The sequence below is a fragment of the Marmota marmota genome, unplaced genomic scaffold, assembly GCF_001458135.2.
Source record: "Marmota marmota marmota unplaced genomic scaffold, marMar, whole genome shotgun sequence".
Lineage (NCBI taxonomy): Eukaryota > Metazoa > Chordata > Mammalia > Rodentia > Sciuridae > Marmota > Marmota marmota.
Genome location: NW_026000020.1, coordinates 11,345,205 through 11,368,918, shown reverse-complemented (window position 1 = coordinate 11,368,918; position 23,714 = coordinate 11,345,205). Strand labels below are relative to the sequence as shown.

Sequence of the window (23,714 nt, the reverse complement as noted above, 5' to 3'; positions counted from 1 at the left end):
AGCAATGGCTATTCCCCGCCCCCCCCCCATGGGACTGCCCGAGGACACTGCACCTGGCTGTGGAGGATGGCAGGTGCCCCTGAAGTTTGGTCGTTTCCAATGTCAATAACTACAGTGGTTCTCCCACACCTGGAGGCTAATGAATAATGAGCACCATTAAGGCCTATTTCAAATGTAAAAATCCTTCAGATAATGTACTAAATTGTTCAGAAGGTTGTTTTCTTAGTGCCTGCTGGAATGCTACATGATTTTCTTTAGCCATCATTGCCAGAGTTCCTGCCTTCATCTCAGTGCTGGTGAGGACAAGGATGGAGGGATTTCCAGTGTTGCTGAGAACCGGATGAGACTTCGGATCATCATAGCTGTTGCTGTTTCTGCTGCTACAGCTTAAGCTAGCTGCCTGCAGAACTTACCTGGACTGTGAACTTACCTGGATTGTGAACTTACCTGGATTGTGAATCTATTGAGAATCTATTGAGCTTTGAACTTATCTGGACTGTGAACTTACCTGGACTGTGATTTAACTGGACTGTGATTTCTATTGAGACAATAAATTGTAATGGTGCCAGGGTATCTTTGCTGATGGTATCATCTGTGGAACAATTTTTCCAAGGGCTTCTTACTTGGAGCCATCAATTGGCTAGGTATTGTGGCATTTTGTATCCTCCCCTTCTGCTTCTAGCAGATTATTTATGGTGTTTGTGTAAAAACCACTATGGTCATTATCCACAAGTATGGCTGAGTGTGTTGGGCCAGTAGTCAAGGATGGGTAGGATCCAATTACAATGGTACCAACCTAAGACAAGATGCTGACAATTTGAGGTCAGACCATCCAATGACGGGTAAGGACCATATGTAGTATTGTACAACCTAAAACAGGCATGGTCCCTAAGCCACATACTTGTTGCTTAATTAAACAAAAGGGGGAGATACTGAGGGCCACAGACAAGTCAAGATGGTGCCTGGCACTTTGCCAGGAGGAGTGGTTTGAGAAGTAATGCCAGCAAGCCATTAAGATGATGGAGATTCCTTAATGACTGACTGCTGTATGATGTTAATTAAGTTAAGCTGTGTATAATTATTAAGATAATGAGGTTTTCTTAATGACTGATTGCTGTAACTGGATGAGGCTAAATTGAGTCAAGCTGTGTATTCAGTTATGTATATATACCTCTGCTGTCCTACAAGAAAGCGGATCCTGCTGTATCAACCTTCACAAGTTGCTTGTCACCCCCGGTTATTTTGCCCAGTGAGACTGCGCCATTTACTGAAAAGTATTTTCTTAAAAAGAAACAACATCACTGTTTCCTGGTCAGACAGTAGAAGAGATAGTGAAGAACAACACCATATTTGGCCAAAAAAACTATAAGATGCTAATAACATCATGTAAGATAGGTACTCCAGTGTGCAGGCTCACTCAAGGAAGCACTGCTGCTCTTTACAGCCAACAGAAATTAGAGTCTCACCAATTATTTTAGAATTTATTACTATTTCTCTGCATGCACTGTGTGTTTCTGTGTGAAACATTGCACCAATTAATTTCAACCATGACCATTTTATTCTCACTCCTCTTTTGTGGGATAGGAATCAGGAGGGGCTTCCCAGGTAGTTCTGGGTCAAGATTTGTCCCCAGGTGTTGTGGAGTGTTAACCACAGGGGAAGCCATGGAAGGACTTCTCTGGTGGGTCTCCAGGGGCCTCCCCTATGTCGGCCAGCTGATAGTGCCATAGCAATGGCCTGGAGTTCTCACTGTGGCCCTGTCCTGGGCTGCCTGGGGGTCCTCACCAGAGGTCCTCTAGCTTCCTCTGGAGCAGTTCTCCTCCCAGAGTGGTCAGCAGGCAGAGATCTTAGTGTCCTGGCCTCTGGAGTCACTCACATCCACTTCCTGGTCATGGATTGGTAAGAGGCCAGCCCTGTCCTGTGTGGAGCGGAGAGTGTGAACAGCTGGAGGGAATCAGGAGGCAGGGCATTAGGGCCTCCTGGTGGCTGAGTCTGTTCCTGACTGTCCCCCTGGAGGCCTCCTTCCTGGAGGATCCTCTCGGTTTTCCTAGCAGCAGGATTCTGCAGGAAACAGTGGTCAACTGTGCTGTCCTCAGGCATTTGACTGTGACAAGTTACACACCCCAGGGTGCCTCCTTATAATTTTGAGGTCAGGTTGCATTAGCTATCACAGAAATTCAAATAAGAAAAGAAAGATTTTAAAATTCATTCCTGTTTTACATCTTTGTACAAATGAGATCTTCATCTACTGCCACCCACCTTTGCCTGGATGTGTCATGTGGGCATTTCCTGTGCTCTGCAAAGACCCAGGATATGTGCTCCAGATTCTGTGTGAAAAGTTTCTACATTTTCAATCTAAAAATCTCTATTTTCTAGCTACAGAAACTTGGGTTGAAAGTTATCTTTTAGTATTTGAAGATGTTATTTGTGTTCCTTTTCTTCCACTGCCTCCCTTCTTTCCCCTTCCCTCCCTTTCTACCTCCCCTCCTGTCCCTCCTTCTCCCTCTCCTCTCTTCTTTATATGGTGTGTTATTTTGCAGCATGTCTTATTATTATACAAGCATTATTAGTCTATATTAATTAGCTTAGCAGTTTTTTGAGTAATGAATCCACTCTGAGTTATATTTGAGGTAAAATAGAAGCTCTTCTTTAATTCATCTGCCTGTTTACAGATTTAGTCTCTGCTCAGAACCCTTCGTCCAGGCAATGTGACTCTGTGTCTTCTGAGGGATTTGCATGGGCCCTGCACCAGCCCAGCTGCCACATTTTATAAACAAAGTCATTGCCATGAGACCTGAGCTGAATCAGGCAGGCAGGGAAAGCAAGATGATGTCCCAGATACTATAGTTCATGTTTCTGTGGCGCTGGGACTTCAATGTCTTCATAATCGTATGCTGGGTTTCTGTTCTCACAACTAAAAGGCTCAGGGGTCACTTCAGTTAAACTGGGCTAACTGGGCTGCACGAAATAACCACACAGGAGACACAAATACCTTTTTCTTTGGGGTCTCTGTGATGGCTCCTCTGACCTTAAGGGTCCTCAGAAAGAGAAAGAGCACATGCTGACCACTTTTATTGAGGGGAAACTATTCAAATGAGGCAAGGGGTCAGGTTTCAGGGGGCTGAGTCTATCTTCATGATGTCCACTGTCAGCAGGTTGACTGACACCTGGGTAGGCCACACCCAAGGGCACAGTAAGAGAAGGGGACACACACAAGGCACTTCCATGGAAGATTCCATCCTAAACAGGGCAAGGGGTTATATTACAAAGGAACAGGTGAGCATAGCTTCACCCATGGGGCTGTAGCAAGACACACCCATGCACAAGACACCAACCCTCAGACCCAAGAAGGGTGGGAAAGCTCTGCCACATTTTTGTGACTGAGTGCCTCAGCACCCAGCCGGGGAGTGTGACTCAGTCATGTGCAAGGTTGGTCTTCCACAGTCATAGAGTTGGAAAAGGCATTAAACGTGCTGGGAAATTATGGTGAATTCCAATATGGGCGTAATTATGAGCTGATCACACATCCCTGGAGAATGGCTGTTAAATGATATTTCAAAGTGCATATTATGAAATGTGCACCTGTGTGTGAGTGTGTGTGTGTATATCTGTGTGTGTGTGTGTGTGTGTGTGTGCTGAGAGACAGAGAGAGAGAGATAGATTAGCGTCCAATTCTGATTTTCTTGATTGACAGTGCCTTTGGGGACAAGGTGATGACCCAGTCTCCAGGCTCTCTGGCTGTGTCTGCAGTACACATGGTCATCATCAGCTGCAAATGTAGCCAGAGTCTTTTATTCAACCACAAGGACTACATGGCCTGGCCCAGAAGAAGCCAGGATGGGCTCCCAGGCTCCTCTCCTGGGCATCCAAATAGGCAGGTTGAATCCCATGCAGCTTCAGGGGCAGTGGGTCAGGAGCAGATTTCCCTCCCCATCAGCAGCCCCTGGTTAAGACGTCACAGGTTGTTCCTGTAGCAGCACCACAGTGCATCTCCCAAGAGCCTCAGCCTCAGGCACAAGCCTCCACCAGGCTGAGGGTCAGGGAGCTTTTGCTCAGCTGCTTCCCCCTCACAGGGTTCTGGGCTTTCCTGTTTCCTATCCCCTAACAGGTGACATATTTTGATTGATTTCTTGGAGGATTTGCAGGGCCTAGGAGAAAATCAAGAACGGAACCTTAATTGGCCTTGTTTCTGCTTGTTCATCTCACGGGAGTCACCAAGCCCAAGGCTGGGCAGGTCTCCTGGGGACAGTACAAGAGTTTTCAGGTTACAGGAATCTGTGTGTTTCCATGGATAGATCACGTGACTGAGCAGACATTAGTCTATACCTCAAAGGAGAATCTGGTGACTTCCACACTCTGATGACTAGTACTTCCCTGTGTCTCATCCAATATAGAAGGTACCAACTTTTATTACTTGTCCTCCTGGCCGCCTTCATGACACGTAATCTCCTTCCACCTGGGTCCTTCCAGTATGAGACTCTTCACCCAGCAGTTCAACCCCCTCATATAGAGAGTCTCTCTCTCTCTCTCTCTCTCTCTCTCTCTCTCTCTCTCTCTCTCTCGTGTACCTCTCTCTATTATTACCTACCCTTCTGTTTTCATCCTTTTTCAGACCCTGCCTTCTGAGGAACCTTTCTGGTGAGGTCCTTTGTAAGTGGTCCCCTGTTCTCCCTCCTCTTGTTGTCATATGCTCGAACTTCTGTCAGCTGTTATTAAAGTTTCCATTTTAGTTCCAGAGTTCATTACAAAATTGCATAAAATAAGTTTCTGGACAAAAGATGAATTTCCACTCCAGTTGAAGACCTCTGATTCTTTACCAGAGTCCTGCCCAGGGCCCAGGTCCTGCTCCCACTGCAGTGTCCACACTCATCCTGTCTGCTCATTCAGAAGGCACCTGGACACCTCTGTGTTGTCCTCCACATGCCAGGCCAGGCTGCTCCAGCTGACAGGGCCACTCATGGGTGTTGCCTGAGCTGTGGCCCAGGCAGTCATGGTCCACAGCCCTCAGCTGCACCCTGTTCCCCGAGTTCCCAGCACCTTCCTCTCACAGGGCAGAGAATCTGCTGAGCTGCTGCCCAGATCTGCAGCACAGGTGGCAGCTGGGCCACCCAGGCAGGGAGGTTTTTGTGCGGGGCTACACCACTGTGGGAGGAACCTGTGTACCTTGGACACAGTAATATACTCCAGCATCCTCAGCCTCCACCCTGCCAATTGTCAGTGTGAAATCTGTCCCTGATCCACTGCCACTAAACCTGTCTGGGACCCCAGTGTCCCTGTTGGAGACCTTATATATTAGGCGCTTTGGAGCCTGGGCTGGCTTGTGCACAACCCAACTCAAATAGGTGTTTCCATCACTGTGTAGGAGGCTCTGACTGGACCTGCAGGAGATGGAGACTGATTGTCCAGGGGTGATGGGCTCAGAGAGAGGAGTCTGGGTCAGCACAACATCCCCACTGGTTCCTGCAAAAATCACAGTTCAATGAAAGATTACGTAAATACTTTAGAAAAAATTTTGCATTTTCCTTTATTGTATATTTCAGGCTAAAATATTTTTGGTGTTTTGATTTATACAATAAAATTATTCATATTGAAAACCACCTCAAATGTTATAAGCTATAAGAACCTCTCTAGAATTTACCTACTCCATCCTCCTATATTATGTGGCGACTTCCATCAGAGCCCTGTATCTTGCTCCTTCTGGAATACTCTCTCACATTAATTGACCTTCAGCTGCCTCATCCTGGAGGACAGACCTGCACATCCCTCATGTGGACAGAGCACACATGACAGAATGGGGGCCCAGAGCTCACCCCCCCTCCCCCTTTTCCCTCCTTATCTCCTCTGTCCTCACCAGGGATCCAGAGCAGCAGCAACCCCAGGAGCTGAGCAGGGAGCCTCATTTTGAGAAGCTGAGCTGAGGAGTCCTGGTGAGTCAAGGGCAGGTTAGAGCTGAGCTTTTATGTCAGCCTTGCAGGAAGGCCCTCCCCAGGGAGCAGCATGCAAATGCCCTGGTGGGTGCTGGCTGGAGAGAATGAGGGAGGGTGGGACCTGCCTTGTGAGTCCAGGGTCATCAGATGTCTTATATATTTGGAGGAAATTTAATGAAGGGACAGCCCAGGGTGCCTGTGGCATGGACATTATGCTTCATCATGGGAGCCTTTTGTGTGGAGGGTCATGGTGCCCAGTGCCTGCCATCCTAAGTCAGCACAGACACAGGATGTGGAGGCTGCCTGCAGGTCAGCCTCTGAGAAGGGAAGAGCAACCCTGGTGGCTCCCTCCCAGCTTCGTGACAAGTTCCACCTCACAATATTGATATTTAAATTTCTATCATCCACAACATTGGGTAGAGGTAGTTCAAGGGGTTCTGGTGTCTGCTGTGACCTGGAGAAATAGCAGAATGTCAGAAACAGTGTTAGATGTTGATCTTTTTAGTGCTAGTAAATGAAATCTGAGCACCTGGGTCAAAACAAGATGGTGGGAAACGATAGCTGTGTTTTATCTGAGACCCCGTTACCCTGCTCAAGGACAGAGGAGAAGGGACATGTCCACTTGAGGCAGTGAGTGTGAAATTCCCTGGTGCAAGATTTATTAACTGGTGGACATCCTGTCCTAGTTCTGTCCATGTATGTGACACATCAGAGTCATCCAAACTTTTCCCAAGAAAGAACCCCTTGAGGCCACTGGACAGAATGGATGACCATTTTTGTGTGGAATCCCTTCCACCTACAGTGAGAATTATGGCTCTGATTGTCTCGGGTGCATTGTTTCCCACCAACATTTCTCTGACTGAAATCAACCTCTTGACATTGGCCTGCCCTCCATTAGACAGCCTCATGCCCACTGGTGAATGTACCTTGATCCTGCTCTGATACCCCTTGTCAGGACACAACCCACTTTACACACAGGTACAGATACTGTGTCAATTGCTTTTGTCACTGTGAAAAAAACCTGGGGGGAAAACACTTTAGAGGAGGGAAGAGTTACTCTGGGTCATGGTTTCAGTCCAGGATCAGCTGGCTCCAAGGCAGAAGTATCATGGTGAAAGGGCTGGGTGGAGGAAAGCTGCTCAGCCATGGGTCCAGGAAGGTAAGAGGAAGGGCTTGGGGTAAAGTAGCACCCTCCAGGGCACAATCTCAGTGACCCCCTCCTTCCCATTAGGTTTTATCCCCCAAATTCATTTAAATAATTCACCCATCAAATGGATGAGTACCATAATGAGGTCTTCACCCTGTGAGACTTTGGGGGATCCTTCACTTGTAAACTGTAACAGAAGCCCTCCTCCCACTACAGCCACACTGCAGTGTGTCTTCCTCACCATGCTCCACATTTGACCTGCACAGGGACCTGCAGTAACACTATCTGCATGAGAAGACACCCTTTTCCCTTTGCTCCAGTGTTCCCTCCACCACCCAGGTGTCCTCTTTGCTGCAGTAGCATGGAGGGTGTTCCAGCCCAGTCCTCTGACACACCTTTCTCCTCACCAAGCATGTGCCCCCAGGCTTGCACCAGCCTCTGGGGACAGTATTCTCTTAGGACTTGGGTGAGATTTGGTGACAGAATAATGACAGGTTAGGAAACAAGGTAGACTCAGGGCAGAGGAGCAGCTGGTCCAGGGAGAACTTTAGCTTCTGAAGTCAAAGCTCAGGAGGAGCTGGTGGAGGGGCACAAGCAATAATGAGAGGATCTCAGGGAACACATGGCCTGATGGGTGACACAGCCTGCAGACAGGGAGGGAGCTGACCTTTCAGCTGTGGAAGGGCCAACTCCTGACCTTGGCAGCGACATGGTCAACCTCCTTCCCTTCCTTACCAACCATGGTGCCTGCACTTGATGTGTTTTGTCCCTTTCTGTTGCTTCCTGTTACCCTCTTTGCATTTCTGGCTGGTAACAATGATGATTTTTCATTCCCAGGTCTTCAAGGAGTCAGGTATAGAGGAATCCTCTCTGGACTAAATATTATGCTCAGGTATAAAAAGGAAGAGGTCTGTAACTCCTCCTGCAGGGTGTGGTCCTGTGAGAGAGCTCATGAACCTCATCTTGGTTGTAGACTGAGCAGGAGAATTGTGTCCTGAACCTTGATGAGACCAAGAGGTCTCTCTGATCACAGGAAGGAGGGATGGTTCTCTCCTGTGCCTCTCAGGAAACACATTTTCTCTAGGCAAATCTGTGCTGCCCTGGCCTATGCTGGGGCACCTGGAGACATTTGGCCAGGCCTGAAAGGAGCCTCCCTGCAGCTGTGCCCAGCCTGCCCAGCCCTGCTGATTTGCATGTGCCCACAGCACAGCCCACTGCCCTGAGGACTTTTTAAGAGGCTGCTCACACCCCTGCAGGAGTCAGTCCCTGTCAAGACACAGCATGGCCATGAGGGCCCCTGCTCAGCTCCTGGGGCTCCTGCTGCTCTGCATCCCAGGTAAGGTGGGACAGCACTGGGGATTTGCTCAGACCAATTTCATTAGTGCTGCCTGGTGTTCAGGGAAATCCTCTTATGACATTAGTGTGCATATTTCTTCTCATGTGTTCAATTGTAGGTGCCAAATGTGACATCACAATGACCCAGTCTCCAAGCTCCCTGTCTAAATCTCAAGGAGAAACACTCACCATCAGTTGCCGGGCCAGTCAGGGCATTAGCAATTACTTAAACTGGTACCAGCAGAAACCAGGGCAAGCTCCTAAGCTCCTGATCTATTATACCAACCGTTTGCAATCTGGGGTGCCCTCGAGGTTCAGTGGCAGTGGATCTGGGACAGATTATTCTCTCACCATCAGCAGCCTGGAGCCTGAAGATGTTGCCATTTATTTCTGTCAACAAGATTACAGTTCCCCTCCCACAGTGACACAGGCCATGACAAAAACCTCCCAGGGAGCAGAAGTGTGAGGCTGGGCTGCCCCAGCTGCTCCTCCTGCTGCCTCCACCTGCTGAGGGCACTGCTCAGAGGCAGCCAGACTCTGAGGCCACTGGGGGGTTTTTCTAGGCCTGGACAAGTTCCTCTGCACCCTGTTTCTTTCTCCTTTTCAGCCCCAGCACTCAACCATAGATCAGGCCCACTGAGTGGGTGTCTCTGAAGGTGTGTGCCCTGCTCTGTGCAGTAGTGCTCCACCAACCAGTGAGTGACAGGAAGCTAAAAGAAGTCCAATCAGGAGAAGAACCATGATGAGTTCTTACCCTGTGGGTGCAGGACCCTGGTGCTCAGCCAAGATGCCCAGTGGAACAGAATTGGTGTTCAGAGATAGATAAATGCATAGATGGTTAGTTTTTATGACAAAGATGACATTACAAAAACCATGAACAAAACTTCTTCATAGGAAAATTTCTCTCTCAGCCTCATGTGCAAACAGTCACCTGGTATATAAAACAGGCTCAACATCAATAATCATCAGAGAGTGAAATTTCTAACAAACCAGCAGAAACTTTAGAAGAAAGGTCACAAAACGGAACCATGAAAAACATGGAGTGCAGTCTGAGGAATGATCTAGAACATTCTCATGTGTTTGGAAATGTGAAATGGTCCCTGTGTTGGAGACCTGCCCTGACCATGCATGTACCTGTGATCCAGGCTTTCCACTCAGAGCACATGCAGATGTGAACAGATTCCCAAGTGCAGGGACCTCCCAGCATTATCTATGATAACTGCAACCTGAATCATCTAAATGCCAATCAAGGGAAGAATGGATGAATAGAAAAAGGGAAGTGCATGCAATGAAATACTGTACACCAGTGAAAATGGCCACTGACTTCAAGAGCCCTGCAAGTGACACAGGCCACAGGTACACCACAGCTCATTACCCATGATTCTATTTTTATGAGGATCAAAAACTGGCAAAATTTGATAATTGCTTAAAGATAGCTTACAAATTGCATGGGGAAAAGGGGGGGTCATTGACTGGTTATTCTTCCTTGAGAGTCTCTTTCCTAGTATTTTCTAGATATTATTCTCTTTCCTCCTGTCTGCATATTTCTTCTGATAGCCACATGGAATTTCACTTGGATGTTGTGAGTTGCTTTTCTCTTGTGGCTTTCAAAAGTATCTCTGTAAATTTTCATAATTTGTTTATATTATATTTTAGTGTGACCATCTTTAGGTTAGTCCTATTTGGGACCTTCAAGAATAGTTAACCTGAATGTCCATAATCCTCTTATCATCTGGGAAATTTCCAAGAATTATTACTTTTTACAATCTTTTTTCTTATTAAATGTCTCCTGTTTTTATGGAATGCCTGTAAAGCATTTGTTGGGTTTTTTTGACCCTGTCCCATACATCCAGTGTGTTTTATTCATTTCAAATACAGAAAAAAAAGATCACTTCAATAAAGTGTTAAAGATTGTGAGAAAAATACAAGCAGAAATCCTGAAAATGAAGGAATCAAAAACCAAATGTTAGATTCGAACACTTGGAAGACTGAACCTCAGACAATGAAGTCAAAATATACTGTCTTGAACGTACAGTGGAGTATTTCCCTGATTTCTTGATTTTCTTTGCATTAATCATTTCTTTCTTTTTGGTTTTCCTCATGGTAACTTGTTAATTATCCATGAGGGAATGTTACCTCACATTCCTTTAAAAAATATTACAAACCTATGTTTCAGGTTGAGTGTGGGGAAGAGAACCCAGCTGACCTGGGCAGTTGCATGGAGCCTCCTTGACAGATAGGACAGGAGCTGAGCCCTGGACCTCAGTCTGGGATTCTCCCTGGACATGTGCTGTGCTCAGGGAGAGGAAAGGGGCTGGGTCAGAAAGCAGAGGACACTTCCCCCATTCCCAGGGGACTCTCCTAGGATCCTGCCTACTGTGGTTTCTGTGGACAGTGGATGGCACCTGGCCTCCCACTGCATCTCCTGCTGATCTTCTCAGACGAGCTCTGCCTTTGGGTCAACATCATATTCACCTTGACCATAATGGCTCTCCTGAGTGACCATCTCCCTGCAGTCATTCCCAGGCATCTGAGCTGGGCAGATACCCTCAGGTCCCCACCCTTGGACAGAATGGGAACCCCACAGCACAACTTCCTCCACATTCTCCTTCCTCATCCCTTCTGTCCTCACCAGGGGTCCAGAGCATCAGAAGCCCTGGTGACCCAACTAGATAACTGTGACATGACTTGAGGGTCATCTAGCCAGGATCTTTAGGAAGCCTTGAGGTAGTAGAAACCCAGAGTCTACAGGGCCCCAGGGACAACCTTCCACCCTCTGAGAGACTTATGAGTGACTTTTCCAACTCTGATCCTTCCCCACATGGAGGCAGGCATTCGAGGGGTTCCAGGCAGGGTGACTGGAGTCTGCATCATCCCTGTACCTCTGCTGAATCCTGTAACTGTGGGGACCACATTGAGTGACCAGGCCTCCCAGTCCTGATGCACCACTGGGACCTAAAAGATCACTGTGTCTGTCAGGGTAGTGCCATGACTCCTGACTTGGTCTTTTATGCCCCTAGGGTGGAGTTACACTCACCTGTTTCCTTTGTCATCCTGCCCTTTGCCTGTTAGGGATAGAAAGTTCCATGGAAACTCCCTTTGTGTGTCCCCTTCTCTTGCTCTGCCTTTGTTGTGGCCTTCCTATACCTCAGTCAATCTGCTGACAGCAGACACCACAAAGCTGACTCCACCCCCTGAATCCTGACCCCTTGCCTCATTTGAATGGTTTTTTCCCAATAAAAGGGTTCAGCACTTGCTCCTCTCTCTCATTCCAAGGACCCCTAAGGTCAGAGCAGCCACCAGATGACCCTAACAAAAGGTATTACTCTGTCCTTTTGTGGGTATTTTGTGGAGCGCACTTCACCTGAAGTGACCTTGAGTGTTTAGTTGTGGAACATGACATGTAATAATGAGAGAAATACAATATCTTATGCAAAAATAATAAGTCAATTTTATGCTGTTCATTTTATTAGTTATTGCATGAAAAGTCATTTTTCTGTTTCATTTGTTTATTTGTTTTATTAGGTTTTAATCTGAATTTCACATAGAGCAGCTTTTGGAGGGACCTCCAACATTTCACGTCTTCTCTTCACTAACTTGGCCACATCTTGCCCAGGGCCCAGGTCCTGCTCCCTCTGCAGTGTCCATGCTCATCCTGTCTGCTCATTCAGAAGGTGCTGGACACCTCTGTGTTGACCTCCACATGCCAGGCCAGGCTGCTGCAGCTGACAGGGCCTCTCATGGGTGTGGCCTGAGCTGTGGCCCAGGCAATCATGGTCGTCAGCCCTCAGCTGCACCTGTTTCTTGGGTTCCCAGCACCTTCCTCTCACAGGGCAGAGAATATGCTGAGCTGCTGCCCAGACCAGAGGTCATGTGGCAGCTGGGCCACCCAGGCAGGGAGGTTTTTTTTCAGGGCTGCACCAATGTTGGAGGAACCTGTGTACCTTGCCAGCAGTAATAAACCCCAGCATCCTCAGCCTCCACCCTGCTGATTCTCAGTGTGAAATCTGTCCCTGACCCACTGCCACTGAACCTGTCTGAGACCCCAGTGTAGCGGTTGAAAACCTGATATATTAGGCCCTGTGGAGCCTGGCCTGGCTTGTGCACAACCCAATACAAATATGTCTTTCCATTACTGTGTAGGAGGCTCTGACTGGACCTGCAGGAGATGGGTAATGACTGTCCAGGGGTGATAGGCTCGGACAGAGGAGTCTGGGTCATCACAATATCCCCACTGGTTCCTGTAAAAATCACAGAGCAATGCAAGTTTATGTAGAAACTTTAAGAAAAGTTTTCCCATTTTTTTGTACATTTCAGACTAAATTAATTTTTGTTTTTGATTTATACACTAAAACTACTCATATACATAAAGAACTCAAATTGAGTAAGCTCTAAGAGCCTCTCTAGAATTCTTTTCAATATCCCCTGTGTATTATGTGACAATATTCATCAGAACCAGTCCCTTGCTCCTTATGGAATAATCTTTCACATAAATTGACCTCAGCTACCTCATCCTGGAGGACAGACCTGCACATCCCTCATGTGCGCAGAGCACACATGGGCAAAATGGGGGCCTAGGGTTCATCTCCCTCCACCTTCTCCCTCCTAATCCTTTCTGTCCTCACCAGGGATCCAGAGCAGCAGCAGCCCCAGGAGCTGAGCAGGAGCCTCATTTTGAGAAGCTGAGCTGAGGAGTCCTGGTGAGTCAAGGGAAGTTTAGAGCTGAGCTTTTTTGTCTGCCTTGCAGGAAGGCTCTCCCCAGGGAGCAGCATGCAAATACCCTGGTGACTGCTGGGTGGGGAGAGTGAGGGAGGGAGGGGCCTCCTTGTGAGCCCAGGGACATCAGATGTCTTCTACAGTTGGAGGAAATAGAGCAGAGTTATAGCCCTGGGTGCCTGTGGTGTGTGCAGGAGAACCCATCATGGAAGCCTCACTCTGTGAGGGGTCATGGTGCCCAGGGCCTGCCCTCCTAAGACAGCACAGATGCACAGATAGGTAGGTGGCCTGCAGGTCAGCCTGTGTGAGGGATATGACCATCCTACTGTCTTCCTCTCAGCTGAGAAGAGAAGGTGACAAGTGCCACCTCACAAGTGTTGATGTTTGACATTTCCTCCAGCCACAGTATGCAGTTGAAGAGGTTCAAGGGCTTCTGGTGTCTGACGTTACCTGGAGAAATACAAGAGCATCAGGGACAGTTTAGATGTCAACTTTTCCTGGCCCAGTGACTGAAATAAGAGCAGAATTGTGACAAGAAGCTGGTGGGAAGAGAAATCTTGTTTCAGCTGAGGATCAAGTATCCCTGCTCAAGGGAAGAGGACAAGGAGCATGTCCCCTGAGATAGTCATTGTGAAGCTCCTGGGGCAAGGTGTATAACTGGTGGCCATCCTTTCCTAGTCATCTCCATGCATTTGACACTCAGAGCCACCAAACATTTCCCAGGAGATGGACCCCTGAGCCCACTGGACAGTGTGCACAGGGTGGATTCTGCATTATTTCCCTCTCAAAGATGATAGAGACATTCCTCCCCATGTTCTCCTCCTTGTCAGGGACACTAGGGAGCAGGTGCCACCACCCTGGGTTTTAAAGTAGATGCCCTAGGTCAGAACTGCAACCAGGCACTCTCCCCATGTCAGAGGTTCCATGTGCACAACTGTTCTCCTGGGACTGGCCCCGAGGTGTCTTGGAGAGAAGGTCCTTTTCCCTGCACAGGGACATTGATTTCAGCCCTCCTCATCCACAGGTGGGACAGAGGGAGCCTGTGTTGTGTTGGCCAACATGGCTGTGCTGCTTTTGTCCCCAGCCCAGGACCTCTGACACAGCCTCTCCACTGTGTGGAACTTGGGCCACCAGCAGCGGAGGACACTGCCATATGTTTCTTAGTTTAACTGAACCTCTGTGGCTGTCCTGCCCTTTCTTTGCTCTAGCTTTTGCACAGGAGGGTGATATTGAACCCTCACCTTCCAGAGTCGGGCTCTTTCCCTTGTCATGATGTTCTCCTCTTCCATCCATTTGCCTGAAATGCCACCATTTCCTTCTTCTTTAAGGCCACATGTTCAGCCTGGATTGTGTGGGTGTGGACAGATCAGGAGGAGCTCTGTGCAGAAGAAGGCAGAACCTGACCACACTGCAGAGGAACAGAGAGCTGATGGTCCCCTCAGCCTTGAGCCATGTGAGACAACTCCTTCTTGAGTTTAGTTTTCTGATCCTTCTGATGAGATATGGCAGTGTGATGTCTCTCCTAGTTTTTTATGGGTGAGTAACAAATTCCCCCCTATTGAGCAGTGTGTTCCTTCCCAGGCCTGTTCCTCAGGAGTCCAGGCTGGGTCCTCAGCTCAGCCTGAGAATAATACTGAAATGGAGCAGACAGTGGGCAGCTCTCCTTGCTGAAGTTCAGGGTCTTCTTCCAGGTCCAGTGGCTGAGGCAGAGTCATCTTTCCACAGTTGTAGGGTGAGGTCCCAATTTCCCTGTGGCCATCAGCACAGAGCTCCTGGAAGCTGCCCTTATTGTTTTAAATGTGGCTCCTGCTGCCTCCAAGAGCTGCATTAGAGCATCTCCTCACATCCAGGCTTCATGGCCTGAGATCCTCCTTCTTCTTCCTCCATGTTCAGATGGACGGGCTCCAATGTTGAAGACAGATCTAGTGTGTACTCTCTCTCTCATAGATTCAACTTATTTGATTATGTCACAAAATCTTTCATAAGAAATTTTATTGAAATTCCTGTTTGAGTACCTGGGGAGTGGGATGGTACAAGGCCTGGGGATTGGGGTCAACAACTTGGAATCCTGTCCACATACTACCATTTTTTTCACCTACCATAATGACTGGATCCCTGATATTCAGAATTGCATACTGTTTGGAGGAATCAGTTTTAATAAGATCAGGTGATTCCAGGTAAGCAGAAGATAAAGAGGTAACCTGCAGTTGGCACAGGAATGACAAGGGCTTTCACCGTGTTCCTGTGTGCCAGTTGCACCAGGCAATAAGTCCTCAGGAACACATGGCCTGCTTCTCTCCTCGACCCACAGGTTCTCCCTGCCCTTAGGAGACCCCTCAGGCTCCCTGCCCAAGTTCCATGGCCTCCCAGCCTCAGGCCCCGTCTGCCTCTACACACTGACTCTGTGTCTTCCTTCCACAGGACCAGCCTGTCCCTCTCCCAGCCCTAAGCAAGGCTGCTGTGCAGATTGGGAATGTGGCAAAGGTCCTTGCATGGCCTCCTAGGCTAGACTCCCAGGCATCAGTCTTGGTCAGTTCACCTATGGATTCCCACCTTAGACCTGCTGACTCATAGTCCTTTCCTGATATTTCAGAGCCCAGGGATCCATCCTGGTGCCCCATGCTGATGTCGTCATGGAAACCAGACACCTGGCCTTGTTGTAGGCAGGCTGGTGGCTTCACCTGGTACCCAGGTCTCTTTCCAGCTGGAGGAGGTTTGGGATGCTCCATGCAGTACCCACCCAGGGAGGATTAGAATCTTGGCTCTGTCTTAATGATTGTGTGTGACATCAGGTTAGTTTCTTCACTTTCCCCACATCTCAGTTTCTCATTAGCAACATGGGAAAAATAACATATCCTTAGAGAGTTGCCTGAGGATTCACTAAAATAGCATATGTGAATATTGTGTACTTTAGTATCTGGGCACATACCACATTCTTAGTAATCACTAATTTTTATTGCTTAGATCAAGTTTCCTGGGAAACAAATGTACAGAGGGGTTGATGGTCAATGACTTTCGATATTCTTCTGTTTTGCACAGTAACCAGTATCATCTTAAAACAACAAAGCAACTGAACTTGGGGTGCATCCTTGGGATCCCAGTGACTTAGAGTGCTGGGGTAGGAGGATTGCAAATTAGAGGCCAGCCTGGGCCACTTAGCAGGACTTTTTCAAAATAAGCATAAATAATCAAACCCAGATACCTGTCACATTCTCCCCTGGGTAACTCTTTGGTGGTTTCTCACTGAGCTTAGAAGCTTATTCTTCTTGTCCTAGGGAGACACCCTTGGTCCCCGCACTTGGCCTGTGGGTTTGGAGCCATGAGGGAGCTCTGTAACCTTGCTGCCTAGATCTCAGCCCATGGAGAGAGCCACTGCCTTGGTAAGCGTGGGCCTGGCATTTCCTGCCCACCCCCCCCAATTTCCCTGCAGTTCTAGAGATCTAACCCAGAGTCTCCCACATAGTAAGGAGCCCACACCTGCCAATGGCACCTCAGAACTCAGACGTAGTTGAACTGTGACAGTGGTTTCAGTGACCACCCTGACCACTGTTGCTGCCTGGTGGTATTTCTTAGCAGGCCCCTCTCCCTGGAGCTCTCTACCTTGCCCCCTCCCTGACCTGCCCATCACTGAGTCCTTCTCTCTCAGACTTCTGCCTACACTTGCAGAAACTGCTACTGCCTCCCTTCCTCTGGTTTTCTGTGGCTCTGGACCTGCTCAGAGCCCTAGAGCTGTCTGCTGAGGAGTCTGGGTGGTGGGCCTTTATTCCCCAGCTTCTCTTCTGCAGGGAGCTGGAACCCTGACCCTTCTATGTGGAGGGCTCTGTTCCCAGGCCAGTCCCCTATGCATGAAGACAGGGGTCTCTGGTGTTTAGAAGTAATTTGTGCTCCTGGCCTCCTAGCACATGCTCGGAGTAGGCCAAAGCTAAAGAGGCCTTGGCTCTGGAGCCAAGTTTAACAAGCTCCCCAATTTTCATATGTGTGTGAGTTATATTTAAATGCAATATTAAAGAAAACTAAATGAATGTAAATATACTTCAGTATTAAATAAAGTGAGAATTTTTTAAAAAGGATCTATCTTGAACATGAAGACACAAATAGGGAAAGTTTTGTGTTGTGGCATTTTGGATTGAAGGATACTTCCATATGTGGATTGTCTTATTTTATCTATCTATCTATCTATCTATCTATTCATTTTTGTCACCACCTGCGGATGCAAGGGGGTTGAGAGAGGAGTGGTAAGCTGGTATTTAAGGACCATCTCAGCAGGGGACTGCATAGCTTCTGCAGTGCATAGAGCCACCTATGTGTGGTGCTGTCTGCCCTGGGCTGTCAGGAGTGTCTCTCATGAGGGCAGAGCACTAGGGGTCCCTTTGGATGAACTAAGTCCAGGTCCTGGCACACACAGGTTCTGTTCGAGTCTGTTTCCCACATGTAGAATGCAGACAAAGGACAGGCGAGGGGTCTGACTCTTCATAACCCTATATTCTGAGATGCTGAAGCAGCTCTGAGCCATTGGCCCTGCATCACAGGAATCCTCACAAGAGGAAGGCAAATGGCCCAGGAAAAGGAGAGACCTTCAGGGGACTGGGCAAAGTGTGGGCTGGACCAGCAGAGGGCAGCAGTGAGCACTCTCCTTTCAAGATCCCCTTCAGATCTTGCAGCTGTTCAGGGACCCTGCAGGAGATGGTGTCTGTACCATTTCTGGAAAATTAGGGACAGCTGGAGAGTGCTGGGGAAATTTGTCATTGCTCCTTGTGGAGTCAGGAGGCTACTGTAGACCCTGGTCTTGCTGCTCATTAGCGGGAGATTTCTTTTTTATGTCTCTTCACATGTTAGGGTGGGCAAAGCTGTAGCTCACTAGGTGGTGTGAGCCTGGGCACTGTGAGGCCACCTGACCTCAGGGAGCATCTCTCTGGAGTGACCTCTTACTTGGAAGTCTCATGGAAGAAGAGATATATTTAATTTCACACACACAGACAGGATAATAGGCACAAATTTTATTACTTGTGATGAGAAAAAGATAAAGTTTCCAAGCTGAGGTTCAAACTGTTCCAAGAGACAAGAATGGGGACAGGAAGGTATTTGTTCACTTTACACTGGTCCTAGATGTCAAAAGAAGTCCATCTTGTAGGAGATCGTGAAATAAGTTCAGCGTATTTGGAAAGGTGTATGTTGGATGTCTTTGATCCAGCTGTTTCTTGGATCTGGACTCTGTACAGGAGAAGGAGGACAGGACACCTGGTTTTACTTGACACGTGGTTTTAGCCTGAGCCTGTCCTGAACTCAGTGAGAGACCTGGTTAGACATATCTGCTCTGCCCTCTTCCCTTGTTCCCAGGCATAACAGTTGGGTTCTGAACTTCTCTCTGGGTGTGAGTGTATGCCCATTTGATAGACAGGTGGGCGAGATGGTTTCCTGGAGATTTGGAGCATTATTGTGGAGAGCAGAGGGCACAGGACCCTGTTCACACAGAGGTGGCTCACCTTCAGGTAGGTTCCTCTCACTGAATTCTGTGCTAGGATGTTCCACTTCTTGCCCACCAGAGGGCAATGTGAACCTGGAAATACACTTACCATAGCCTCAGCCCTGGAGAAGCTGATCTATATTTCAAGCATAAATTTTATGTTACATTTTTATCTGTTAAGACAGCATCATTATAGGAACTAAACGAGACATCATGGTCTCTCGCTGCTGTCACTTAGGTTGTCTTTTGTGCATTCACAGCATTCAGGATGGAGGTCACCACTGTACTTGTCACAGCAAGCAGCACAGCATATTGTTAAGGCTGTGTGCTCCTGGGCCAGGCAGGGGTGCTTCACATAGTCCTGTGGGGACTCAGGCTAGGGAGGCTCCATCCCCATGTGTGCACCATGTGGAGCCCATGGCCTCCTTCCTCTGCTACTGTGGGAGAGGAGGCCTGGAATGTGAGTGACTTATTGAACATTATTTTTATCTGTTAAAGAAAACTGTCCCCCCTCCATCACTCTTTAACAAGGCAAACCATGAAAGAGAAAACAAAAGACACCCTTTATTTTTACAGAGATAAGTCAGCTCATTAGCACTCTTACACTTCATGGACAATTCAGGAACTACTCAACACTTCCAGCCATAGACCTTTTTTCTGTGATGCTAACATTATACCAGGTACATGCATGTTTATGTTATCCAGGGAAACAACATTATTTTGTGTGGCGAATAGACAATACAGCTTTGCCATCAGTTTTTTTTTTAACTTCTTACTGTTTCTCTGCATGTATTGTATAATTTTGTGTAAAATATTGCCCCACCCCAGCAGCTAAGCCATTAGCATTTTACCCTCCCCACCACCCTGCCTTTCTGTGAGTGAGGAATCAGGCAGTGGCTTCCTGTGTGGCTCTGGCTCAGGGTTGGTCTTGAGTATGTTGGGGGATGTTGGTCAGTGGTGGAGCAGGTGCCTCTGGGGCAGAAGCTCTGGTTTCCATTCCCACAGCCAGGGGAATGACATTTTCCACTCTGAAACAGTATAATTTTAATTACATTTATTTCCCTTTTTTCTGCCAACACACTGCTTTTCAAGCTCTCCAGGTTTATGTACAGCTCCGTCTGTACAAGGTCATTTGTACAGTCAGTATTAGTGCACATTCACCCACTAATTCATGCCTCCTTGCGTCTGCCTTTTACACCCTCCACGTCTCTCTGAATGATTGCTCTTTGTGAGCAGCGTCTTCAGTGGTTTCTCCAAACAAGGACAACTAACTGTCTGGTTTTAATAATAGTTTCCCTTCACCACAATTGCTTCTTTCACCTTTCTGGGATTCCAAATATTTAAAAATTACCTATTCACAGCATTCTTTTTAAATTTACAAAATTTTTCTTCTGCATAAATAAATATTCACATATAAATTTAATACTCATCACAAATAGGACCTTGGGATTTCAGTTACATTCACCAGGAACTCTATTATCTAGGAATCACCTTCATCACCACGGCACAACCTTCCACCCTCTTGGTGACATATGAGTGACTTTTCCGACTCTGATCCTTCCCAAGATGAAGGCAGGGAGTCAAGGGTATCAGGCAGGGAGAGTGGAAACTGCATCCTCACTGTATCCCTGCTGCTTCCTGGAAAAAGAAGAGAGAAATACCAGATTGAGTGCCCAATTAATAAGCCATTTCCATCATTTTCCTTTCATAAGTTATTATAGGCTTAGGCATTTTTTTTGTGTGTGTGTGTGATTAGATTTGAATCCCAATTTCACAAAAAACAGCATTCACAAGCATAAAGGGACCTGCAGAAGATCCCTACACCAGCCCTGCCTGCGCCAGAGTCCTGCCCAGGGCCCAGGTCCTACTCCTGCAGTGTCCATGCTCATCCTGTCTGCTCATTCAGAAGGTTCCTGGACCCCTCTGTATTGTCCTCCACATGCCAGGCCAGGCTGCTGCAGCTGACAGGGCCACTCATGGGTGCAGTGAGCTGTGGCCCAGGCAGTCATGGTCCACAGCCCTCAGCTGCACCTGTTGCCTGAGTTCCCAGCACCTTCTTCTCACAGGGCAGAGAATCTTCTGAGCTGCTGCCAGACCAGAGCTCATGTGGCAGCTGGGCCACCCAGGCAGGGAGGTTTTTGTTCATGGCTGCACTACTGTGGGAAGAGCATGTGTCACTTGCAAGCAGTAATACACCCCAGCATCCTCAGGCTCCACCCTGCTGATTCTCAGTGTGAACTCTGTCCCTGAGCCACTGCTAGTGAACCTGTCTGAGACCCCAGTGTTTTCGTTGGAAACCTTATATATTAGACTCTGTGGATCCTGGCCTGGCTTGTGCACAACCCAATGCAAATAGGTGTTTCCATCACTGTGTAGGAAGCTCTGACTGGACCTGCAGGAGATGGAGGCTGGCTGTCCAGGGGTGATGGGCTCAGAGAGAGGAGTCTGGGTCAGAACAACATCCCCACTGAATCCTGGGAAATCAAAAAACAGGACAATGCAAGGTCATGCAAAAACTTTAGGAAAATTTGTGCTTTTTCCTTTATTGTGTATTTCAGGTTAACTTATTATTGTGATTTTTATTTATACAGTCGAATTATTCATGTTTAAAAATACCTCAAATATTGTAACCTATAAGATCTTCTGTAGAATTGACATACAATACCCCCTCTTATTATGTGACAACTTTGATCAGAGCCAGTCCCTTGCTCCTTCTGGAATACTGTCTCACATCAGTCGACCTCAGCTGCCTCATCCTGGAGGACAGACCTGCACAACCCTCATGTGGACAGAGCACATATGGGCAGAAGGGGGGCCCAGGTCTCCCCTCCCTCCCCCTTATCCCTCTCCATCCCCTCTGTCCTCACCAGGGATCCAGAGCAGCAGCAGCCCCAGGAGCTGAGCAGGGAGCCTCATTTTGAGAAGCTGAGCTGAGGAGTCCTGGTGAGTCAAGGGCAGGTTAGTGCTGAGCTTTTATGTCAGCCTTGCAGGAAGGCCCTCCTCAGGGATCAGCATGCAAATGCCCTGGTGGGTGCTGGGTGGGGAGAGTGAGGGAGGGTGGGGTCTGCCTTGTGAGCCCAGGGACATCAAGTGTCTTTGTATTTGTAGGAAATAGTGAAACAGCCCATGGTGCCTGTGGTGTGTGCAGGAGGTCCCATCAGAACCCAGACTCTGTGGGAGGTCATGGTTTCAGGGTCTGTTACCTGAGATAGGAGAGATGGAAGGACATTCAGGTTGCCTGCTGCTCAGCATCTGGGAGGAAGTCACATCCTGCTGACTTCATCCAAGATAAGGAGATAAGGTGACAAGTCCCACCTCAGAAGAATAGATTTTCTGAATTTTCTACCATCCACAGCATGCAGTTGAGCTACATCAAGAGCTTCTGTGTCTGCTGTGACCTGGAGAAATACAAGAATGTCAGGGCAGTGTTACAGGATATCTCTTCTTAGCCTAGCAAATGAAATAGGATCACAAGGGTCAAAAGAAGCTGGTGGGGAAAAGAAACCTGTGACTCAGCTGGAGATCCTGTAGCCCTGCCCACAGCAAGAGGAGAAGGGACATGTCCACCTGAAGCTGTGAGTGTGGAATTCACATGAGGTAGACCTATAAATGGGTGGTCATCCTGTCCTAGTCATCTCCATGTGTGTGACTCTCAGAGTCAGCCAAACATTTTCCTAGAGAAGAACCCCTGGAGGTCACTTGACAGAGTGGACAAGGGAGGATGTCTTGTTAGTTTCCTCTCAGTGAAGACAGGGAATTCCTCCCCCTCTGCTGTTCCATGTCAGGGACATTGGCCTGCAGTTGTAACAAGTCCTGTGTTTAAAAGTAGATTCCCTGGGTTGGAACAGGACTGCGTCCACTCTCTCCATTTCTCAGGATGATTCCCTCTGCACTCGATGTCTCCTGGGTCTTACCTCAAGGGGCTCACTGGGGAGAGGGCTCTGGGTCACTGCACAGGGACATTAGTTTCAGACTTTCCCCTCCCAAGCTGGAGACAGTGAGCCTGTTTTGTTTTTGGCCCACAAGGCTGAGCTGCTTTTCCAGACAACCCAGGTCCTCTGACACACCCTTTCCATGGTGTGGAACTCAGTGTGGGGCCCTGAGCAGCTCAAGACCCTGCCATGGTTCCTCTTAGTCCCTGTGAACCTCTGTGGCTGTCCTCCTGTCCCTGTGAGCAACTTCCCTCTGAACACTGAGGAGCAGCTGTGTTTGTAGTTCTCCAGATCACATTCTTCAGGTGCCTTTTCTAATGAGTGGCTTAAAGGAAATGAAAGTGACTTTCTCAGGTCTCATTGGGCAGCAATAGGCAAAGCTCAGAATTTAAGAAGGTCTAGAGGGTGGGACACCTTTCTGGAAAGTGGGTTGGGCAGAGTCACTTATCTTTCCTCTCCTTGCTCTCAGCACCTCCTCTGGCCATGTGCTGTGGTGCCCTCAGGGTGTGGCCCTGGTCTGTCCCAGGTGCAGTTGAAATCTGATTATAAAATCATATTTTATACCTGATTTAATTATTAAGCTATTTTCTAGGTAGCTAGGTTTTCCTTTGCCAACATTACACTTCAGTGCCCTGCTTAAATTGACAATGTTTTTACTGGTGCATTACATTGTGCATAATATTGGGTTTTGGGACACAATCTTACAGGAATGGAATTTAATTCACTCTGTTTCAGTCCTTGGTGCCTTCCTTTTCCCTCTTTTTTCCCTTCCCATATAACTCTCATGTTCTCTCCTTGCCTTCCTTCTGTTTACTTTTTAAATTAATTTTTGTTTATTTGGTCCATTTATTTTTATTTTGGAAAAGGCAAAAATACTTTACCTGATCAAATTATTAATTCTCCATGTGCATAAGTGTTTTTTTTTAAAATATAACATTTTACAATGTTCCTTACAATTCTTGTTTCTGATTGATTGATTGATTGATTGATTTTATTTTTTATTGTGGGTTGTTCAAAACAATACAAATTTCTTGACATATCATATTCCACACTTTGATTCAAGTGGGTTATGAACTCCCACCTTCACCCCATACACAGATTGCAGAATCACATCAGTTACACATCCATTGATTTACATATTGCCATACTAGTGTCTGTTGTGCTCCACTGCCTTTCCCATCCTCCACCCTCCC

At 47.6% G+C, this 23,714-nt stretch overlaps 2 long non-coding RNA genes and 1 gene segment (V, D, J or C); 1 reads left to right on the top strand and 2 right to left on the bottom strand.

The window, feature by feature from the left end:
• Positions 1-5,350: 5,350 nt before the first annotated feature.
• LOC125618844 overlaps positions 5,351-23,714 on the bottom strand; it is a 99,324-nt gene continuing 80,960 nt past the window's right edge. Inside the window, exon 2 of the long non-coding RNA XR_007350224.1 lies at positions 5,351-5,460. This is a non-coding gene — a long non-coding RNA (uncharacterized LOC125618844). The remainder of the gene's footprint in view (positions 5,461-23,714) is intronic.
• LOC125618836 lies at positions 8,258-8,890 on the top strand. The segment is given in 2 exon segments: positions 8,258-8,410; positions 8,529-8,890. Coding segments are annotated over 2 exon segments (402 nt in total).
• Positions 11,921-23,714, bottom strand: part of LOC125618846 — a 48,457-nt gene continuing 36,663 nt past the window's right edge. The window contains exons 1-3 of one of the 4 annotated variants that reach the window (XR_007350227.1): positions 21,457-21,583; positions 20,982-21,063; positions 11,921-12,568 (exon numbers count right to left, since the gene is read on the bottom strand). This is a non-coding gene — a long non-coding RNA (uncharacterized LOC125618846). Of the gene's footprint in view, positions 12,651-13,034; positions 13,077-20,981; positions 21,064-21,456; positions 21,669-23,714 lie in introns of those variants that run through there. The other 3 variants (XR_007350229.1, XR_007350228.1, XR_007350226.1) reach the window with 3 other exon arrangements.